Below are 17,988 nucleotides of genomic sequence, written 5' to 3' on the forward strand. Positions count from 1 at the left end.
AAATGTTCTTAGCACTTCTATCTCGGACTAAAAAAAATGTCCATGGCCTACGTTCCCCACGAAATCAAACAACCTCTGTCTCAAACATTCTTTTCTATCTCCCAGAGTAAACGAGTTATCCAGGTATTTCAGGTAACCTGCCTTTTAAATGCCCCACCCTATATGTAGTCCGAGGTAGAAAAATAGCCGAATTCTAGAAACTTGAATCTAGGTGCTAAGAAAATCATTCCCTTACGTTATTTATTTTCCATTTCAATCTTAACGAACCAACGATTCCACTATACCAGAAAATGCAAATACTTTAACAGCTTGTTATTAAGTATTTAAATGAAACTTCGTAGGCTGATCGAGCATTTAAAAAAGTTTGGAAATCACCAACCTATACCGTGCTCGCGGAGCGATATATTGTTGTTATTTCGAAATTTATTGCCGTTTATTTTAACAACCCCTGACTATGTTGTCCGATAATTCACCGGAGAACAGCGTTCGTACGCTCGTGTGATTTATTGTTGTCGGTGTTTGCTCAATTCTAACCGAGAGTGACTCCAGTTTGTTGACAGTAACTACCTTAAAAAATGATCCGACAAAGAGATACCGCATCTTTGAAAGTTTTTACGGCACTTTGGGTGGACTCGGAAGGCCCCTTAAGTGCACTTGGGTTGTTTGACCGTTCTGAACGTCGCTTAAAACTTTGTGTACATGCAGGGGACGTTTGTCTTTTGTTCCGCGCGAAATGCACGTAAAACGACTTATACTTTTCATTCGTGCCTCGAGAGATATGAAAAATGATGCTCGTTTGATTCTGGGACGCGTTCTAGTTTCAACATTTGGGAATATTTCTTTGTATACGATACTACAAACAACGCAGTTACTATAAAATGATAGTGTAGTTGCAATTACTAAATCAAAGGTCTTTGAAATCTTTAGAAAATGCTTTGAATTTTACCTGACCCAGACCTTGTCCAGGTGATGTGTGTTCGTACATTTGAAATTATTTTAATTAGTTAAAGAGAAACGCGTCCGGGCAGGCGTCTTGGACGTTTCCTATTTTCATCTACCTTTGTTTCCCATCGATTGGGTAAAGGTCGATCAGCTAATAAGGTAATTTGTGGCGAGTAACAAGCAGAGAGATCTCTCATCAAAATTCCTTTCAATTGGAAACGAACTTTCGGAATTTGTCGTTGCCTAGAAAGGGTATCTAAGCAACCGGGAGGCTTCTTTGATGTCGGGTTGGTGGTCTTTGATGAATATTAAAATTACCAGAGGGGTAACGGTGTCGCGTTTGACCCAGTCCTTCTAGGAACTTGCGAATGATATCGCAACATCCTACCAAGCACATCCTTTAGGATGTCCTGAATATTTCGTGACCCACATGAACGAACGACTTCGGTCCTCGCCGCGACTAAATAATTCTAATGCCGCCACAATTGAAGTCCATCGACGTGCTGCTATGTGTGCCTCTGCGTTTTCTACTGATTACGTATTCAACGTGGACCCTTTCCTTTGCTGATTTATTGACCCTTCACGATCAAACTTCGAATAGTAGCACGCAACCCTTATAAAGGATTCTTCTTTCCTTCCCAACTGTTTAACGCCAATTTATTTTAATTCGTCCCTTTCATTTATTATATTATAGAAACTAATAAGAGTTAAATAGTGCATTCAAAACTGAGTGGTTACAGAGAGATTGATAGTAAAACCAGAATCGAGATTATTTTTTATTCTTCACTTTCGACTTCGTTTTTTTATGAAAAATCCAGTTCCCGGTCTTACAGCTAATTACCCCGTGTACAAGTTTCCGAAAAAGGGAGCATCGAGTTTGCTTTCACGTGTCTGTTTTACACACAAAGTATCACGTTTTATACGTTTCTCAAAATGTTAAAAAATTGATTTATGCCTTTAGAGACTCGTCTATTCCTTCTAGCATGCTCAGCAATTATTTTATTGGCGCTTTTAGAGTTTGAGGACAAGAAATATCGAACAAAAATCGTTTTCAATGACGCTGTAATCGTAAGTTGGCGAGTTCTAGGTTCGAATTGGCAACGTACGCGGTTCCATTGACGCGTGTCTTCAAAAGATAATGCAAATTAGCGAATATAATGCGCACGATCCGGATGTGCTGCTCATGAATAATAATCCGCGTCGCTTTACAAACTTTCAGAACGTTAATTTCGCTTTTTCCTCGCGAAATGCAACAGCTGTACGTTATTTTCGTTCGCGACTAGTCGATCGACCTTTCATATATTTTTTTTTTATTGTGGAAAAATCGTTTTATTCCCGTTTTTTTTTTTTATTTCTGTCGATCAGTAATCATGGTTAGACGAGAGTCAAGGGACGTTTCGCTTCTGTGATCGAACACGCATGATGTACCAATAACTTTGGTGCACTGCACTTAACGGTACGCGAGGATTTGCATCGAGTCATCGGACTTTCAACCCCTCTCTTCTTATCCTTCGCAAACTGGTTGAATCCTCGTGATTTTTCTCTGAAATCGGTAGTCGGTAGTTCGTTGACCATGATTAACAATCCACCCATAGCAATTTCCACGCATTAATCAGTCTCGCGATCTGGGGGAAATATCTATTACAGATTGGAACGAACGGAAAAATAAACTGTTATTTTTCTTGGAATTCAGAGTGTGATGTTTCGTACAGAATCTCACGTACGCTTGAATAACACGTGCATAAACACGTCGCGTAAACTCGAAATAATAAAATAACGTTCGCTAATACCAACCTTTGCACTCGTGCATCCTATCATATTGAAAGCTTCGAGCACCTTCTTACGTTTCGTCCTGTTGGGAGTTATGTGCACCAGTGTCGTAAAAATTTCTCTGTATCAACTTACCCCCGGTCTCCAGCTATTAGCCACGAAGAATGTTCGTGAATAATGTTCGCCGTACGAGGAAAATCCATCTGTTCGCCGGTAACTTACGTTTTCACGCATTGCTATTAGTCGCTGGTTTACGCGGTGTGAAATATCGAAACAACCTTTCTCAAAAAATCAAGGTACTTTGCAAGGTATTAAAGTTGATATTTTTTCGATAAAATCAATAGTTCAGAGAGGTATTTACGTTTTCAATTACGATCTTACAGGACTTTGTACGCGCTTGATCTCTGTCAAATTTCGAAACGTTCTCCTAATGATTCTCGCGATTTGCTGAACTCTTTCGTCCTTCGATCTAAGGAAACGATCACACTAAAGTCTCGTTCTCTTCTCTAGTATATTTCTAGGCTGAACGGGGTCTGTCTGAGGCGACTATGCCGCGAATTCTTCGCGAATGTCCCGCGGGATTCCTCGGTTGACGAATTGCCCAGAAAATGACGAGCGTGGAAAAGACGAATGGCGTTTCGGGCGTCGTGGATTTTGACGTCACGGTCATTACGCCGTTAATTAATCATACATCTTCCACGTCTCGTTCTCGTCGCGTTACGTAAGAATCGACGATGGTAATTACTTCTTTCGATGTTCGCAGAATCCTGGTAAATTTAAACCACGAACGAAATGGTTACGGTTTAAAAATAAATGTTTCCAACACACAACAGTGTCCACTTTAACAGTGTAATTAAGTAATCGGGTTGTATCTTGTTCAAACGAGACAGCATCGGTCCCGGAATCAATGGTGGCTACTAATTTCGTTAATAAAAAGTAGCGCTCGATTTCTCTCCTTGGACTTTGCTGATACTTAGTCCACGTGTTCCTCGGGCTCCTCTACTTTCTTTCTCCGTTTGTTTTATCATCACGCTTTCGGCCCGGGCATCTAAGTATAAAGAAACTTCCGGCAGGAACGTTTGCTCGGTCGCGGTTCTTATTTTTGAAGACGTTTTGGGACGTCGCTGAGAATCTCGAAGACGCTTTTTAATATTGCAAAGTAATTTACATCCTTTCGATGAGTCAACATTTTACATAGAATAAATAACGTGCTTTATAGAATTTTATCAGTCTTCCTTTTTTTTTTTTCATTTCTTTTCGACGTTGGCGCGCGTAATGTTCGAATGGAACTTCCGCTCGCGTTCTTGCTTTAAGAGATACTAAAGCGAGTCGTGCAGTAAGACGTCGATAAAAAAGGTTAATGAAGGTTGAAGACGTGGTCATTCAAGTTGCCCCGGTGCAAACTGTAACGTCGAAAACCTGTTTGTTCCTGCAGTGATAGCGTAACTTAACGGACCATCGAGGATATAAAGTACAAAATTTTTACAGTGCAAGAATATTGAGACCACCCGTTAAAGAACGTTCTCTATTGAAACGTTTCTAAACTTGCTCCCATAATTAATCAACTATTAACTATTTCGATCTGTAATCCAATAAATTCCGTTCGTTGCATCATCTTAGAATGTTACTAGTGTCCTTGTTAGAGAAAAACTGCAGTCTCGTTACGAAAGTTGTGGTAATTTTAAAGAAAATATTCCTTTTAACGCAAAAAAGGTGCCATGGTTTAGTGGATCGTATTCCTCCTATTTTCCCCCGTTTCTTAATTTACAACGTCGCTTCTTCCATCGGTGAAACGCAAATTATGACCGTCACGGAACGCAGGGAATTGCCAATTGCGTGTACGAGCAATGGTTGCCTCGAGGAATGCGGGAAAACTCCGAAATCATTAACGAAGTCAAGGTAATCCAGTTCTTGGTCGTGATTGTGCTCGATTATCCGATCATTTTCGTCCCATTAAATTATTTCATCGCGGACGACGAACTCGTCAGACGTTGATCTTTGGTTTAGGATGACGTGCAACTCGCGGAACGATATACTTCTGCGTCAGAGTTTGGAAAAATTTTCGCGGCGACCATCAGAAGATATGAATTTAATTGGGAGATTAGAGCACCTGTACGTTTAAATCGCCATCTTCGGAACGGGGAACTGAAAAGCAGACTTCGTCCTCGCCTGACTTACGCGTAATACATTGTAACCGTGTTTGTCGCGCGCTGTACAATACACGCAATCCACCTTCGAGATTATAATTTTCAGACAATAAGGCTTCTCGTCTTCGATCGCCGAGCGACGACCAAGTATTCCACACGCTCGGGAAAATGACGTTAGAGGAATATTCATATCTCCAGTAATTCGTTCGAATTTCCATACAAGAGGAAAGAAAAATTCGGTTTTGCAAGTTTCTATAATTTGTTCACGCTTGGAATCGTGGAATGAAATAAATACTTGCAATTTTCTTAACGTTTTAAATCTCCTAGAAAGGTTGCAATTCTGTATACATAATTTTCGAGAAAAATTCTATCTTGTTTTAACGATTACTCGTAATTACGTAATTTTGTTCCACGAGGGTTCGCTTTTTTTGAACGGGTACGTCAAACGTCTCGAAAAACGTCAACGTTCTTGATGTTTGGATACTTGACAGAATCGGTATCGGTTGATAACTAGCGCGACGCGAGGTTTGACGTTTCCTGATTCGACTTTCTACGGTCAGCGTATCTTGAACTTCATTTCGCAGCGAACGAAACCGAGCTCAGATACGATCACCGATTTCGATGTTCTGAAATGCGACGCTTAATTTACTTCGATCCGCGGACCATGTGGGACGAATACGATTTCGAAGTTGAATAACCCCGTCAAACGATTATCACGTTCCAACGAACCGACGCACGGTAGACCAGAAATCGAATCGCGATAAAAATAATTGATTTCTGTGCCGGGGGAATGCTTTATTCGAATAATAAACAACCGATAAGGCGATCTACAGCAATTTATTGTTGGTTGTAAAACATTTCGTTCTACGATAAAAGCTTTTATTCAACTTTAAGCTGCTTACAGTGTGTGGCTCATAAATAAAAAGAAATATATTGTGAAATTTAAAATTAGTAGCCCAGTCGATCAAGATATTTTCATAGACGATAAAAAGTGCAAAATGAAATGAAAATGCAATAAAATCGTGTGTTTTTCTAGCATTTTACATTTTTCACAGCCCTATCATTGTACCATAGCGAAATATTTGAATAGAATATGTACTAACGTGTTTCGTTTTATCAATTTACAGGTGTACAAAGGTCTCGACATCGTCACAGCAAAAGTCACCAAAGAAGAGAAAGAAATGGCTCCGCATCACATGTTGGATATCGTAGATCCCCTGATTCTTAATTTTTCCGTACTGCAGTTCAGGGACATGGCCCTACCCATTGTAATTTCTCCTCTTTTAACCCCTTACGTTAACATCGTTCACTAAACAGAACGTGGAGATTACATTAGTTATTTTCAATCAGTTTCTGTCCGTCAACCGCGAAAAGAAACGCGTGGAAAATATTTAATGTAATTTCCTCGTAAACGACCAGTGTGTAGGCTTCAACGATAATATTCTAAATATCAGAGGAAATTATCGATAGAAGCGTAACATTCCACGTGTACTAACTCAGTAATTTCCTGATTGTGTAACAGTTAACAACATTGCACGCAAAACGATCCCAGCATGCGAATCTTCGCAAATAGAATTTTCGAACAAGTAGAGTGATTCACAGATTCGAACGTTTCAAGTTTATCGAGTGTTGCTCAGCTTGAAACGGGATCGATTTGCTTTTGGAGGGCTTCGTAAAGATCATTCTTAGCACGAAGCAGAACGATTCAGCGATCGAGACCATGAGAATGAAAATTAGTCACGGTCTTTGAAACCAATCGTGTGTCCATGTTCGTATGTTCAGCTTCAGCCCTCCTCGAACGCTCCTTCTTTGATCTATTTAGATCGACGATTTACTGGCCAGGAAAAAGCTCCCGATCGTTGTCGGTGGCACCACTTATTACATCGAGTCTCTCCTCTGGCACGTTTTGATCGCCGATCCGAAACCAGCTGTGCCTCGATCCGATAACTTATGCACGAAAGAGACGTCCCAGGTCGAAGACGAACAGAACATCTCCTCCTCGAAGAAGATGAAATTCGAAATGGATCGATCGACGATGGAGAGCAACGAGGAGCTTTTCAGGAAGCTGTCCGAAGTCGATCCGGAAATGGCTAGGAGGCTTCATCCGAACAACAAGAGAAAGATTATCCGGTGAGTGATCTAATCCCACGATCGAAATTAGCTCTATTATACACGGTGTGTCTACGAAGTTATTAGGTTTATACAAATTTAAACTAACTTTTTCTTTCTCAGCCTTCGGTACAGCATTTAAATTCCTTTGTAAAAATCAATTTTCAAACTATCATTTGCGGATTTTTATTAATTTTATTCCGAGTCGAAACGTAAGGTAGAATACCTTTTAAAATATTTTTAATACACTTGCACGAAGTTTAACGATTACCTAATCATTAAGTTCAGGAAGCGCATAATTGGACGAGTCGTCTCGAGAAAAAATAGAATGATAATTTTCGTACATAAATATTTATAGTCGTGGATTGCATGGAAATTTCGAAGTCACGAATATCATTGACGCGAACTTCGCAGAAAGTCTTTCGATTTAATTTGTTTCACGCTTGATGTAGCAACTGCCGATTAATCTTTTTATTTCTTTAGAGTTAGGAGTACAGGTACCGTAATCTTGAGTTTCTTATTTGTGTAATTTGTCGTAACATTTACGGTAGTTGCTCCAGAAATTGACAAATTACTTTTGTCCGAACATGTACGATAAGGTATCACGAATTGTCTCGGAGCCACGATTTAATCGCCTCGAAGAGGCATTTTTAGAATCTAATCTTCTCCGTGCGCGGTATCTGATCGCTCGACAAATCGACATTTTCTGAAATAGTAAATCGTAAATAAAAATCTGTGGTTACGACATGGAAATCGTTCGATCGGGCGGGTCTTTCGATCCAACGCGATAACGATCTGAGCTACAGGGTCCCTTCGTGTTCATAAATTAGGGAATTCCATGGAAAACACGGATATTCGTGTTTGTTTCCTCGATCCTTTTTATACGGTCGACACTGCGTTTCTCTTCTCGGACTCGACGCACGAGTCCGTCCATTTCTTGCAATAAATTACGGTAATTGTGTCTTCGGAGGATGCAAATTACTATTGCGACTTCTGTCGCGTTGGGTAATTGCGCGAAACTTTTAGTCGCGAATAGATTCGCAAGGTCGCAGTGTTTTAAACGTCTTCATCGAAAAGGACACTTCAAGTGGCTTTTTAACACCTACCTTGTTTGCTTCGAACCGAAAGTGATTTTTAATGCCCATAAATTATAGTTTGTAATTAACAGAAACTTCGAGAAACAAGTTTAACCCTGACGATTTTTTACTTTCTGAATCCAATATTTACCTGTTTATTAAATATTCCCCTATCAAGGTAAAACAAGATATTTAATAATCAATATTGTCTTCTTATTGGCACAAGAATTATTTTGTATTTAGTTTTCTTCCTTTTCATTCAATTTTGCAAAAAATTCTTTTACAAGTCACACGTTGATTGCAAGAAATTGTAACAAAGATGGCGTTTCGCGTGTAAAAAACTTGTTTACAAACCCAAATTATTCACTGCACTTGAATAGAAATTACCAGTGGGAAAATTCAATAGAAGCTTCTTAATAACCGGCGACAAAACACACAATAACGCACATATTTCGTCGAAGCAAATACAGTAGTTGCTCGCGAAATTTGCAGTCGAACGAAACGGCATTAACTATTCGTTCTGTGTACCGGGTGTTACGACCGATCGCGGTAATTCTGCGATTCGTTGAGACCGCGTCAGATACTCGGTTGCAAATTGCGTGATTAATTATGCTGATTACGTTTCCTACTGGTTGCAGGTGCGGAAATTATTTTCACGATCAGGTGGTTCACTTTTGTAGATCGTATCTTACAAACGAGACGAGACGAGACGCTGAATTCGTGGTAATTCCACAAATATTATCGTTCGCGAATCGTTTTAATTGACTATTCCGCGCGGAGAGCAAATTAAGACGGTAAATTTTATACAGGCGCGATTCCACGCGTTATTAAAAAGACGTTTTCCGCTAAGTTAACTCCCAGATTCGATCTATTCGCATTGCAATTTTCGATATCGTGTCTAATTGTACGGATTCGATCTAATCGAAGAAAATACTAAATTTTGTTCACCTTCTATGGTGGTTAACGTGTTTCGGAGCGTGTGAGAGACACGACGTACGTATAAACCTAACGCAAATCCACCTGCTTCTCTCCGTTATCTTCCGGTGACATTATAATCGTGTAAAAGCGTATTCGCGGGTACCCAGCTGCTCGAAACCATAATCTCTCTCACGGCTTATAAATTCTAGCCGAAAGATCCCATCAAAAGCATCCTCATTTTCCTGTTAAATGGTCCGAGAGAGCCTGCTCGTTTAATTGATCGAACTATTTAATTTAATGATACGCGTAAGACCATTCCAGCTGCCGACGTTCTCAGACACACTTATGCGATGACCTACATAGACAATTTATAACTGTGTTAATTAAATAACAGGTAATTAGTATTATCACGTATCAAATGTTTCTCAGCGCGGCGATTATCGTGCAAATGCTCCTAGTTCGTTATAATTTTGAGAAAAACAATGCATTAGGTTAATTGACCAGCGTTGGACTTCCCTATCGGTGTCTCACGCATTGGCGAATCATGCACCTCGTATTTGTTGCACGCAAATTTTTTTCGCGTCGTCGTACAAACGTTATAAATCGTAAATAATTTTGTTTCGGTTACAATTTTTTTCATTTTTTCTTTTTTTTTTTTATCTACGGTTGTACTGTTTATTTACGAATATATTACATTTTCAACATTGTACGAGTTATATAACCGCGATAGCGATTATCTTCTGAATAATTGCATATTGCAAATGTAAACGCAGATAATCTTCTATTTTGTATAAGTTTGAGAACAATATTTTTTGCGCTAGTTTTATAATTCACTTCCATATATTGACTAATATGTATCTAATCGTATCTTTTCTTACTTCCTTTTTCAATCGTGTACAGCGTCAGTTATTTTTTTACGAGATTAGATATTCGCGTATTATTGTTATTATTTGTGTGTTTTTAAATATGCTAAAATAAAACGTTCGTCATATTTCGTCGTACGCGCGGCACGATAGATTACACCGTTAAATTAATAATACGCGTCTCGTACATTCATTAGTCATTTTACAAATACTTTTTACGCACTTTGAGCCATCCTCTCATCTAAACGATGCAATTGCGACGCAGTGAAAAAAATAACACGTCGAAGCGTACATCGTGTGCTTTGGACGATGATTCTTTTAGTTTTTCAATTATTAAAATGTTACAGTGCTTTGAAGAAATTATTTCGTACGCAAAATACAGTTTCAATTGCTCAAACTCGATTTATCCGAGATGCTTTGGTCTATATTACGCTCGATTAATCAAAATACAACTTATTACGTTCCATCCTCTTCCTTAAACTGACTTTCTAGTTATACGTCTGTCCGATATCCTCTTATGTCCTTTCTCTAAATTCTCTAAATTCTTCATTCCCTTGTCTAATATTTTACTACCTCCTCTAGATAAATCTTTTAATTTTGCTTTCTCTTCCGCACTCTGTATTCCTTTTATACCTGAGTCGTACATAAATTTCTTTTGTAGCCTTTTCACAACATCACTTTCCGACCATCCACCCATCCAAGACCCTAATCATTATCTAATATCCTGTAATATCGTTTAATAGCGCGTAATAGAGATTTTGACATCTGGATAAATAAACGTTTGTAATCGGTGCGTAATTAGGGGCAACGAATTACTCTATTTTATCGAAATATCGAGAGATTTATAATAGGAAGAGAAACTTTTTTTCAAGAAGTTAGAACTTTCCATACAAAATGACAAATATTTAAACACAAGACGCGTATAGCAATTGATTATTTTGCAATTATAAGAGTAAACACGATTATAATTAATCGTCGCTTCGATTAGTCAGTAATCATAAATAATATTTGTAATCGTTTCACGAAAGATTAATTTAAGCTTTCACTGACCGTTTCGATCCACTTTATTATCAATTAATCGATTTAATTATTTGTGTTGTATATAATTTCATGTAAATATTGATTACTCAATAACCACGGTCATAAATCACCGGCTCGATTGCAGTAATCAGATTACATTTTGCCTAACAGTGATTTCTGAAAGTAAGAAAGTCCATGACCTACATAGAATGATCCTAAGTGGAAGCAGTACCGCTAGGAGTTTAGAATAATTAAGGGGATCTAAGGACTTACAAGTTTTGCACGATCATAATTCAAAGCAACACATTTGCAACATTTTTTTCCTGAAAATTTCTACAATACTCGAAACAATACGAGCGGAATGTTTCAGGTGTGTTGTTTCTTGAAAAGTTTACCTTACGAATATTATTTTTGACTCGAGTAACTTTTTGTTAGCGATTTTTTTTTCGTGAATATTTTTAGGGTAACTGTTATCTTTCGTCCCTGGAATAAACAGAAAATCCGGTAACGGTGGTTCTTGATTTTTATCGCGACGCAAGTAGCACTTCCCAGCGCACGGAAGTAATCGACAATGGCCAATTAGGGCAGGTACGTTTTTGGACAACTGCTCCGCTTTCACAACATGGCCACTGCCGGCAGCTGGTGGTGCTAAACCTTTTCTGTGGTAAGGGCCTTCCGAAACGTTTCATTTTCCGTCGTGAAAAGATCCGGATCTCTATGGGGTGTTCGAATCGGGCTCAGTTAGGTCAAGCAAAGAACCAGGTGTCGAACTTTTCTTTCTTTACAGAAATTGTATTCGACCAAGATACACATTGCGTTCTCGTAGATCTTCCGATGGCCTCGGAGAACGTTTCCCCGATTGCTGATTTGCAAAAGATTCTCACTGAATAGAAACTCCGTCCATTGTGTTCAGATACACGAAAATTTCAATTATGCTTGGATGCAACGCTTCGAACAGATCTTTATTATTTGCTCAACAAAATTCAGTACAATAGACGTGGGAAAAAATGTTATAGCTTACAATTAAATATTTAGAAACGAAGATCACAATTATACGAAAGGTGCAATGTAATAGCTCTTTTTTTATATCTTTATAGCATCGAACGAACTTAAATCTTAATACACATTATAAATTGATCTTTTCGAGAAGCTTAACCGTAGACATTAATACCGAAATAGTGATTCATCGTGGTAGAATTTCTCGTGTCTCCGTAAATCGGAAGTTTTACAAGCGTGCCTCAAGTTTATTGCAACAGTTTAGTTATTAGGCTATTATTATGCGAGGCAGTATATCATTCCATATCTTATTTCTGTTCCCAATCATTGCCATGCTGTGTACGCTCGGTCAGGTTATACGCGACTTACATCGTTAACCTCTTATGTAATCATACGCATCTTTCGATTCATTACTTTTTATGATCTGGACGAAGTGTGCTCCTTCGACGAAATTCGATTTTGAAGTTGTCGGTGAATCGAAGTTAAATTGCCACGTTTCGGGTACCTGCCTCGGAGCTAACATAATTGCAGATGCTATCGAACATAATTGTCATTTAATGTTTTTATTCGAATACGTTTTATATCGTAAGAGCAATATTCCTTCGATTTTATTTTTTTTTTTTATTATTTAACGAAACTGATACAATTTTTAGGTTTGCAACGTTTCAATTTCATCCAGAAAAGTAATTTCGCCATCGACGCGTACAATTTTATCCAGCCCATCGGGAAGTGGGTTTTAATTTCCGGACGCTCGGACTCCTTCCTCCATTATTATACAGGATGTTTAAAAAAAAAAAAATGTTCATCACTTACATGGTGGATAGTACGCACCAGACCGAGTAAAAAAACCTTGGTAAACATAGGTGGAAAGCTCCACCGTTCTACGAGATATAAACATTTTCGTGTGTAAGTGTCGTGATTGACTTATTGGCCTCCAACGCTTCGCGCGATGTTTATCTCGGCCATAAACATTGTCGTAATGGCTTCATTCAAATTCCACAGTTCGGTAACGAGATCTGGTACGGTGACTGGGACGATTATTAAATATCATATTTCTCCGATTCGAGAAACGACCGGGCATCGATCTTCGACAGGCTTATCTTCGCTTCTCCGGCGAATACATTACCTTGGTTCTCGCCGAGGATCTCGCTGGAAGATTATCGATGGCGGTGCACGCATGATGGGGCCCCACCTCATTTTCTGCGTAATGCGAGAAAGCACTTAAATACGGTGTTCGGTCAAAGGTGGACCAGTTGCCCCTCGATCCGCCGATTTAATCTTCCTGGGACTCTTTTTATGGGAATACTTAAAAAGCGTACTCTTCGCCGGGGAATCGCTCGCGAAGACGTGTTTTCAGGTGCCTCGAGATTGCTCTCAACGTTTACATGCGTGTACGACATCCGAATAATATTTTAACCGCATTTATAATATTGAATATCAAGACATAAGCTCGAGTGCCAAGAGGGGTAGAAAAATATCGATCAAGCAGAATGGAGAATTTTCCTCGACTGTGTTTTTAACAGTTTTATAATACTAGCCTCTAGGTGTACAACAACGACTCTGACGTGTCACAAATTACAAATTTCAAATTTTACAATCGTGAGACTTCTCAGTCGTCATCAAGTCTTGTTTATTAAAATTAAAGATTTGTATACGTAAAACAAATCTATCCTTTTTCGATGGCCATTTCTAGCACAAAGTTCCACATTCATGATGTATACGTAAAACAAATTTATTCTTTCTCGTGGCCATTCCTTGTACGAACAAATTTAACCAAAATTAAATAGTATAGGTTTGACAAATTATTTGAAATTAAAAAAGGGTCCTAAATTCTGTTCGACGTATCAAGAAGGATAAAAAAAAATTACCAATTTAATATCTGTTTTATGGATATCTACGTGCAAGCAAAATGGTGGAGAATTTTTCTCGACTGCATTTCTAATGATTATATAATAAAATATGAGTTTTGTACGAATGTCAAGAAGGGTAAAAAAAATATCTACGGGTAAGAAAAATGACGACGAATTTTCCTCGATCGTGTTTCCAACAATTTAATAATATTAAAATATAAAAATATGAGTTTTGCTCGAGTACCAAGAAGGGTAAAAAGAAATCGATTTAACGTGTTTTAGGGATATCTACGCGCAAGAAAAATGTTTTAGCCGGTTTTTCGAGCGTACGTGGAAAATAGTAAATCTGACCACTGTCTGAAAATGAATTCTGTGCCGGTGTGTGCCCGCGGAGACGTCCATGTGTATGAATGAGCGTGTGCGCGAGCGGCGCGGAGCAGGCAGGGCTGTGTCACGACTTCCTGGCGCTTGACACGTGTGTTCTTCCGGAAACGTGGCGTTTCATTAATTTCGCGTGCGCCGTCTTCGCGTGTACGTTGGTACGCTGGCGCGAGTTCCTTCAAGGCTGTTCGGTGGTTTCAACAGAGGCCCCCTTCGCGCGCGTTTATCAGTCCCTATTTCTCATTTACGCGATTGCCGCGTATTTGTTTGAAGTACGACGATGTATTTTACGACGACTCCAACTTGGTTATTTGTAAGGAGGCTGAAATTTACGAGAAACACGCAGATAACAGGGATTGTTTATTGTGCTCTTTCCTCTTAAATCTAGCCAAGGATCGAAAACGGCATAAGAAAATTAATACCGGGGGGAGGGCCGTTCAAAAAAATTAAACAGATCCGAGTGCCTCGAGGATTTATCGAACGTCAAACTTCTGTTGTCTGTGTCTTGATTATCTAAAAAAAAAAAAAAATAGGATTAACTTACGATTCGTAGCATCGTTGGATCGTATTGGCAAAATTAATAAATAATTCATGTTCGTTCTCCTGGGAAAAGGAACCAGTCGGTCATTAATCAAACGTTCCGAGCGTTAACATATAATTAGTCGTAGACAATAAGTTTCTACGCAGTGGAGGACCGGATTATTAAATATCAAAATCTCTGTGTGAAAATTGGTGTTACCTTACAGTACTTTTCAGGTGGTTAAAATGTATAAAATGAAACAAACGTCATAATTCTTTTTTTAAAATTCACGTAACTACTCGATCGGATGAGTTTCGAGCTGAAAGTTTCAAAGGAACAGATTTATTTTTAAAAATGTAGCTTCTGTAATTTGTTATCATTGACTTTTTACGTAGAGGTCAGTGAATGTAAAATCGGGAAGCAGGAACTTCGAAGATCTTCGTTTTTCCTAAAATGCGTTATTTGGGGTCTGTTCCATAAAAGTCCTGCGTAGAAGCGTTTCGTTGTCTTCGTGCAGCTGTCCTCGAATCCTTGCATTCATCGGTGTTTTCTCTGCGAACGAGAAAAGAGATTCTCGGCTAGAACCTTCGGCCTTGAAACGTTCCAAGGATTGGCCGAAAGGAAATAGAATGCTTTTCCTCGAAACGAAGGTCATAAATCAGTATTTCGTTAGCAGGTGGTCCCTGTGCCGGGCGATCTCTCTGAAACGGACTCCCGAACTTTCCTCATTTTTACGACACAATTCGCTATTTCCGTACCGAGGACTAATTCGTACCCCATAAATCGAATATCATTCCAACGTACGCGAATATTTCTATCCTCTCTACAGGAATTAACTTTCAAAACATAATAATACACTCAACTCCATACGATAATATTTTAATAAACAATCTATGTAGTATGAATTTTTCTGAGCAAACCATACACCCCTGCTCAAAAACCATAGTCGAAATCTCTAACTAATTTCTATCGTGTACTCGTTAACATAAGTAGAAACTTGAACTCACAGAAATGAGGTTCAACGATCTAACAATAGCTTTAAGTTCAATAATTATTTAAATATAGAAACATGTCTCGTATTTCTATAGTTTGTTTAATTCTGTACCGTTAGTATTTATTTATTTATTTACGGGTTTGTACACGAGATGCAGTGCGTGCAACACAGCAATGCAAATGCTGCTGATAACTTTAGTGCACGGTTTTGTAGCATAATAAAAAGGAACTCCATTTATTAATTTATAAGGGTTCCCAGGAAATCGGTTCGAGCATCGACCTGCTTCAGATCGTGGCAAGGAAAAGCAACCGAGACCGAGTGACACTAATTTCACTGAATCAGTGCTCAAGATAAGCTGTCAGCCCGTGCAAAGATTTACAGTCGTTCCTAAACAAATTCCGTAGATCGCGGCTGTTTGATTAGCCAGCGAGCCAGTTAGCACGGAACAACTATTTAGTTCCGAGATTCGGGGGGGAGGTCTGTGCAACGATAAAGTTACGTTTTTATTTCGTAACGGGTGGAACTTCGTTTCCTCTTCGCATTGGCACGAACTTCATATTCTCGTCGACTCCGCGGGCGTGTTTGTAGCCGTTGTTCGACGTTTCCTTGTCTCGTTATCGTGAATTATAAAGCCGGGACGCCCCCGGGCTAAAATTGAACCGCGAAAACGAAATTCCGACCGCGCGGATTCCTAAACGCTTCCCCTTTTTCTTCGTTTATCTTCGTCGGTTCCCGGAGCCAATACATTTCGTTCGTTTCCATTACCGAGATTGCACCGATGAAATTTCTTTTTTAATATCGAGACTCGAATTATGGACACTCGAGCGAACGATCGTGGCTCATATCTTCGTAATTATAAAAGTCTTCGTGTGAAAAATATTATTCGGGTACAATGGTTTTCTGGTGACATTTATGAGTCATTTATCTATCGTTTTATGATTTTATCTTATTAACCCATTTGCATCGTGATTCTATCCATCCAACTGAGTTACGGATGCAAATGGGTTAAAAAATGCTATTATAGTTGTTGATTCGTGAAAAGTGTCGCGTCGATGAAATATCGCGAAGGGAATGATCTTTGTTTACATTTTCAAAATGTCTTCTCGCTTATTTTAGAGAAACAGCGTTATAAAACCGGGGGTATTTTTTGATAATAACGTTTCAAGGATATAAGGAAGATACCGTGAGTCGAGTATCGAACTTGAAGGGTTAATAAAACAGCGGGTTCTCGGTTCCATCTGTCTGGATACGTCCAGTGATCCTTTCACGCTTCTTTCCCAGCCTGACCAGCACGCTTTCTCTCTTTCTCTCGCTTTGTCGCTCTCTCGGTCATTACTCGTTAACCTCCTCGTATATTCGGCCCGACATCGAAGAAATAAATTTCGAGCACGCTTTGCCCGCTTCCAGAGTCGATTCTGGCGCGTCGGTTTCTTTGTTCTACCGATTATCGCCGGTGGAAAGTAAATTTGCGATATCGATGTCCTCCGATATATTTCACACGATTCAGATTAATAGTTGCATCGTCGTGTAATTATCTTGCACGGTCATTTTTGCCACTTTCTTTTTAATAAATTTTCTTGATAATAATGTTTGAATTTATTTTCATACGATTTAAGATTACTCTTACGAAGATTACTCTTACGATTTAAAAATTAGCAATATTGCGATGTACTTGGGCACTTAGCCATGTGATTTTTCACTGTGGAGCCAAAAAAATAAATTAATTCTCAAGGCGAGATGTTAAATGAAATAAATCTGGAAGAGTATTATGAATTTCAATGGAAAATAAGTACCCACGATAAATGGTAAATTATATAGCTTCCGATTGACCGCGAAACAAAATTTTTAACCTGGTAGACGCGACACTCGACGCCTAATAGTCAATAAATAATAGACGCCTAATTAGCCATTTTGCTAATTTCTCTACTATCTATTGCACTATTCGCGTCCATCTGTATGTAAATACATTTTCTCAGACCCGCGTTAAAAGACCGCGAATAAAATATTTTTCAATTTAAACACCTTGACTTTCCTACGTAATTTCACGTATATAGTATTGGTTATTACAAATTTATGCCAACAGCGAACCGTTGATTTCCGTAGACCAATTCCTGCGAAATTATTCTTGAAAACTAGCTGCTGTTATTTAGCTAATATTAATCGAAGTGTAATTGAATTAGGTGGTAGATTATCCAAGGTTCTCCTAGATTATTCGTAACTCCGTGAGTACAGCCAATCGAAAGGAATTTCATTATCTTCTCATTCGCACGTTTTATTGAAACGAGTTCGACAACGACGGGAAGTGCAAACTTTTTAATGCGCAGAGTCTCGTATTTGCCGGGTAAGTTGCGTAACGTGTTTATTAATAGTTCGCACAAATATTGCGTCTTGAGCGTGTTCCC

General features: G+C 38.8%; 1 protein-coding gene across 2 annotated transcripts in view; it reads left to right on the plus strand.

The window, feature by feature from the left end:
* Positions 1-17,988, plus strand: part of LOC122404700 (tRNA dimethylallyltransferase) — a 107,380-nt gene that overhangs the window by 21,329 nt on the left and 68,063 nt on the right. For both annotated transcript variants that reach the window (XM_043408897.1, XM_043408896.1), the window contains exons 2-3: positions 5,987-6,127; positions 6,682-6,989. In XM_043408897.1, coding sequence (XP_043264832.1) covers positions 5,987-6,127; positions 6,682-6,989 — 449 coding nt within the window. The remainder of the gene's footprint in view (positions 1-5,986; positions 6,128-6,681; positions 6,990-17,988) is intronic.

This window comes from Colletes gigas, unplaced genomic scaffold, assembly GCF_013123115.1.
Source record: "Colletes gigas isolate AHSC1104 unplaced genomic scaffold, ASM1312311v1 Colletes_gigas_Sc00003, whole genome shotgun sequence".
In the NCBI taxonomy this organism is placed as follows: domain Eukaryota; kingdom Metazoa; phylum Arthropoda; class Insecta; order Hymenoptera; family Colletidae; genus Colletes; species Colletes gigas.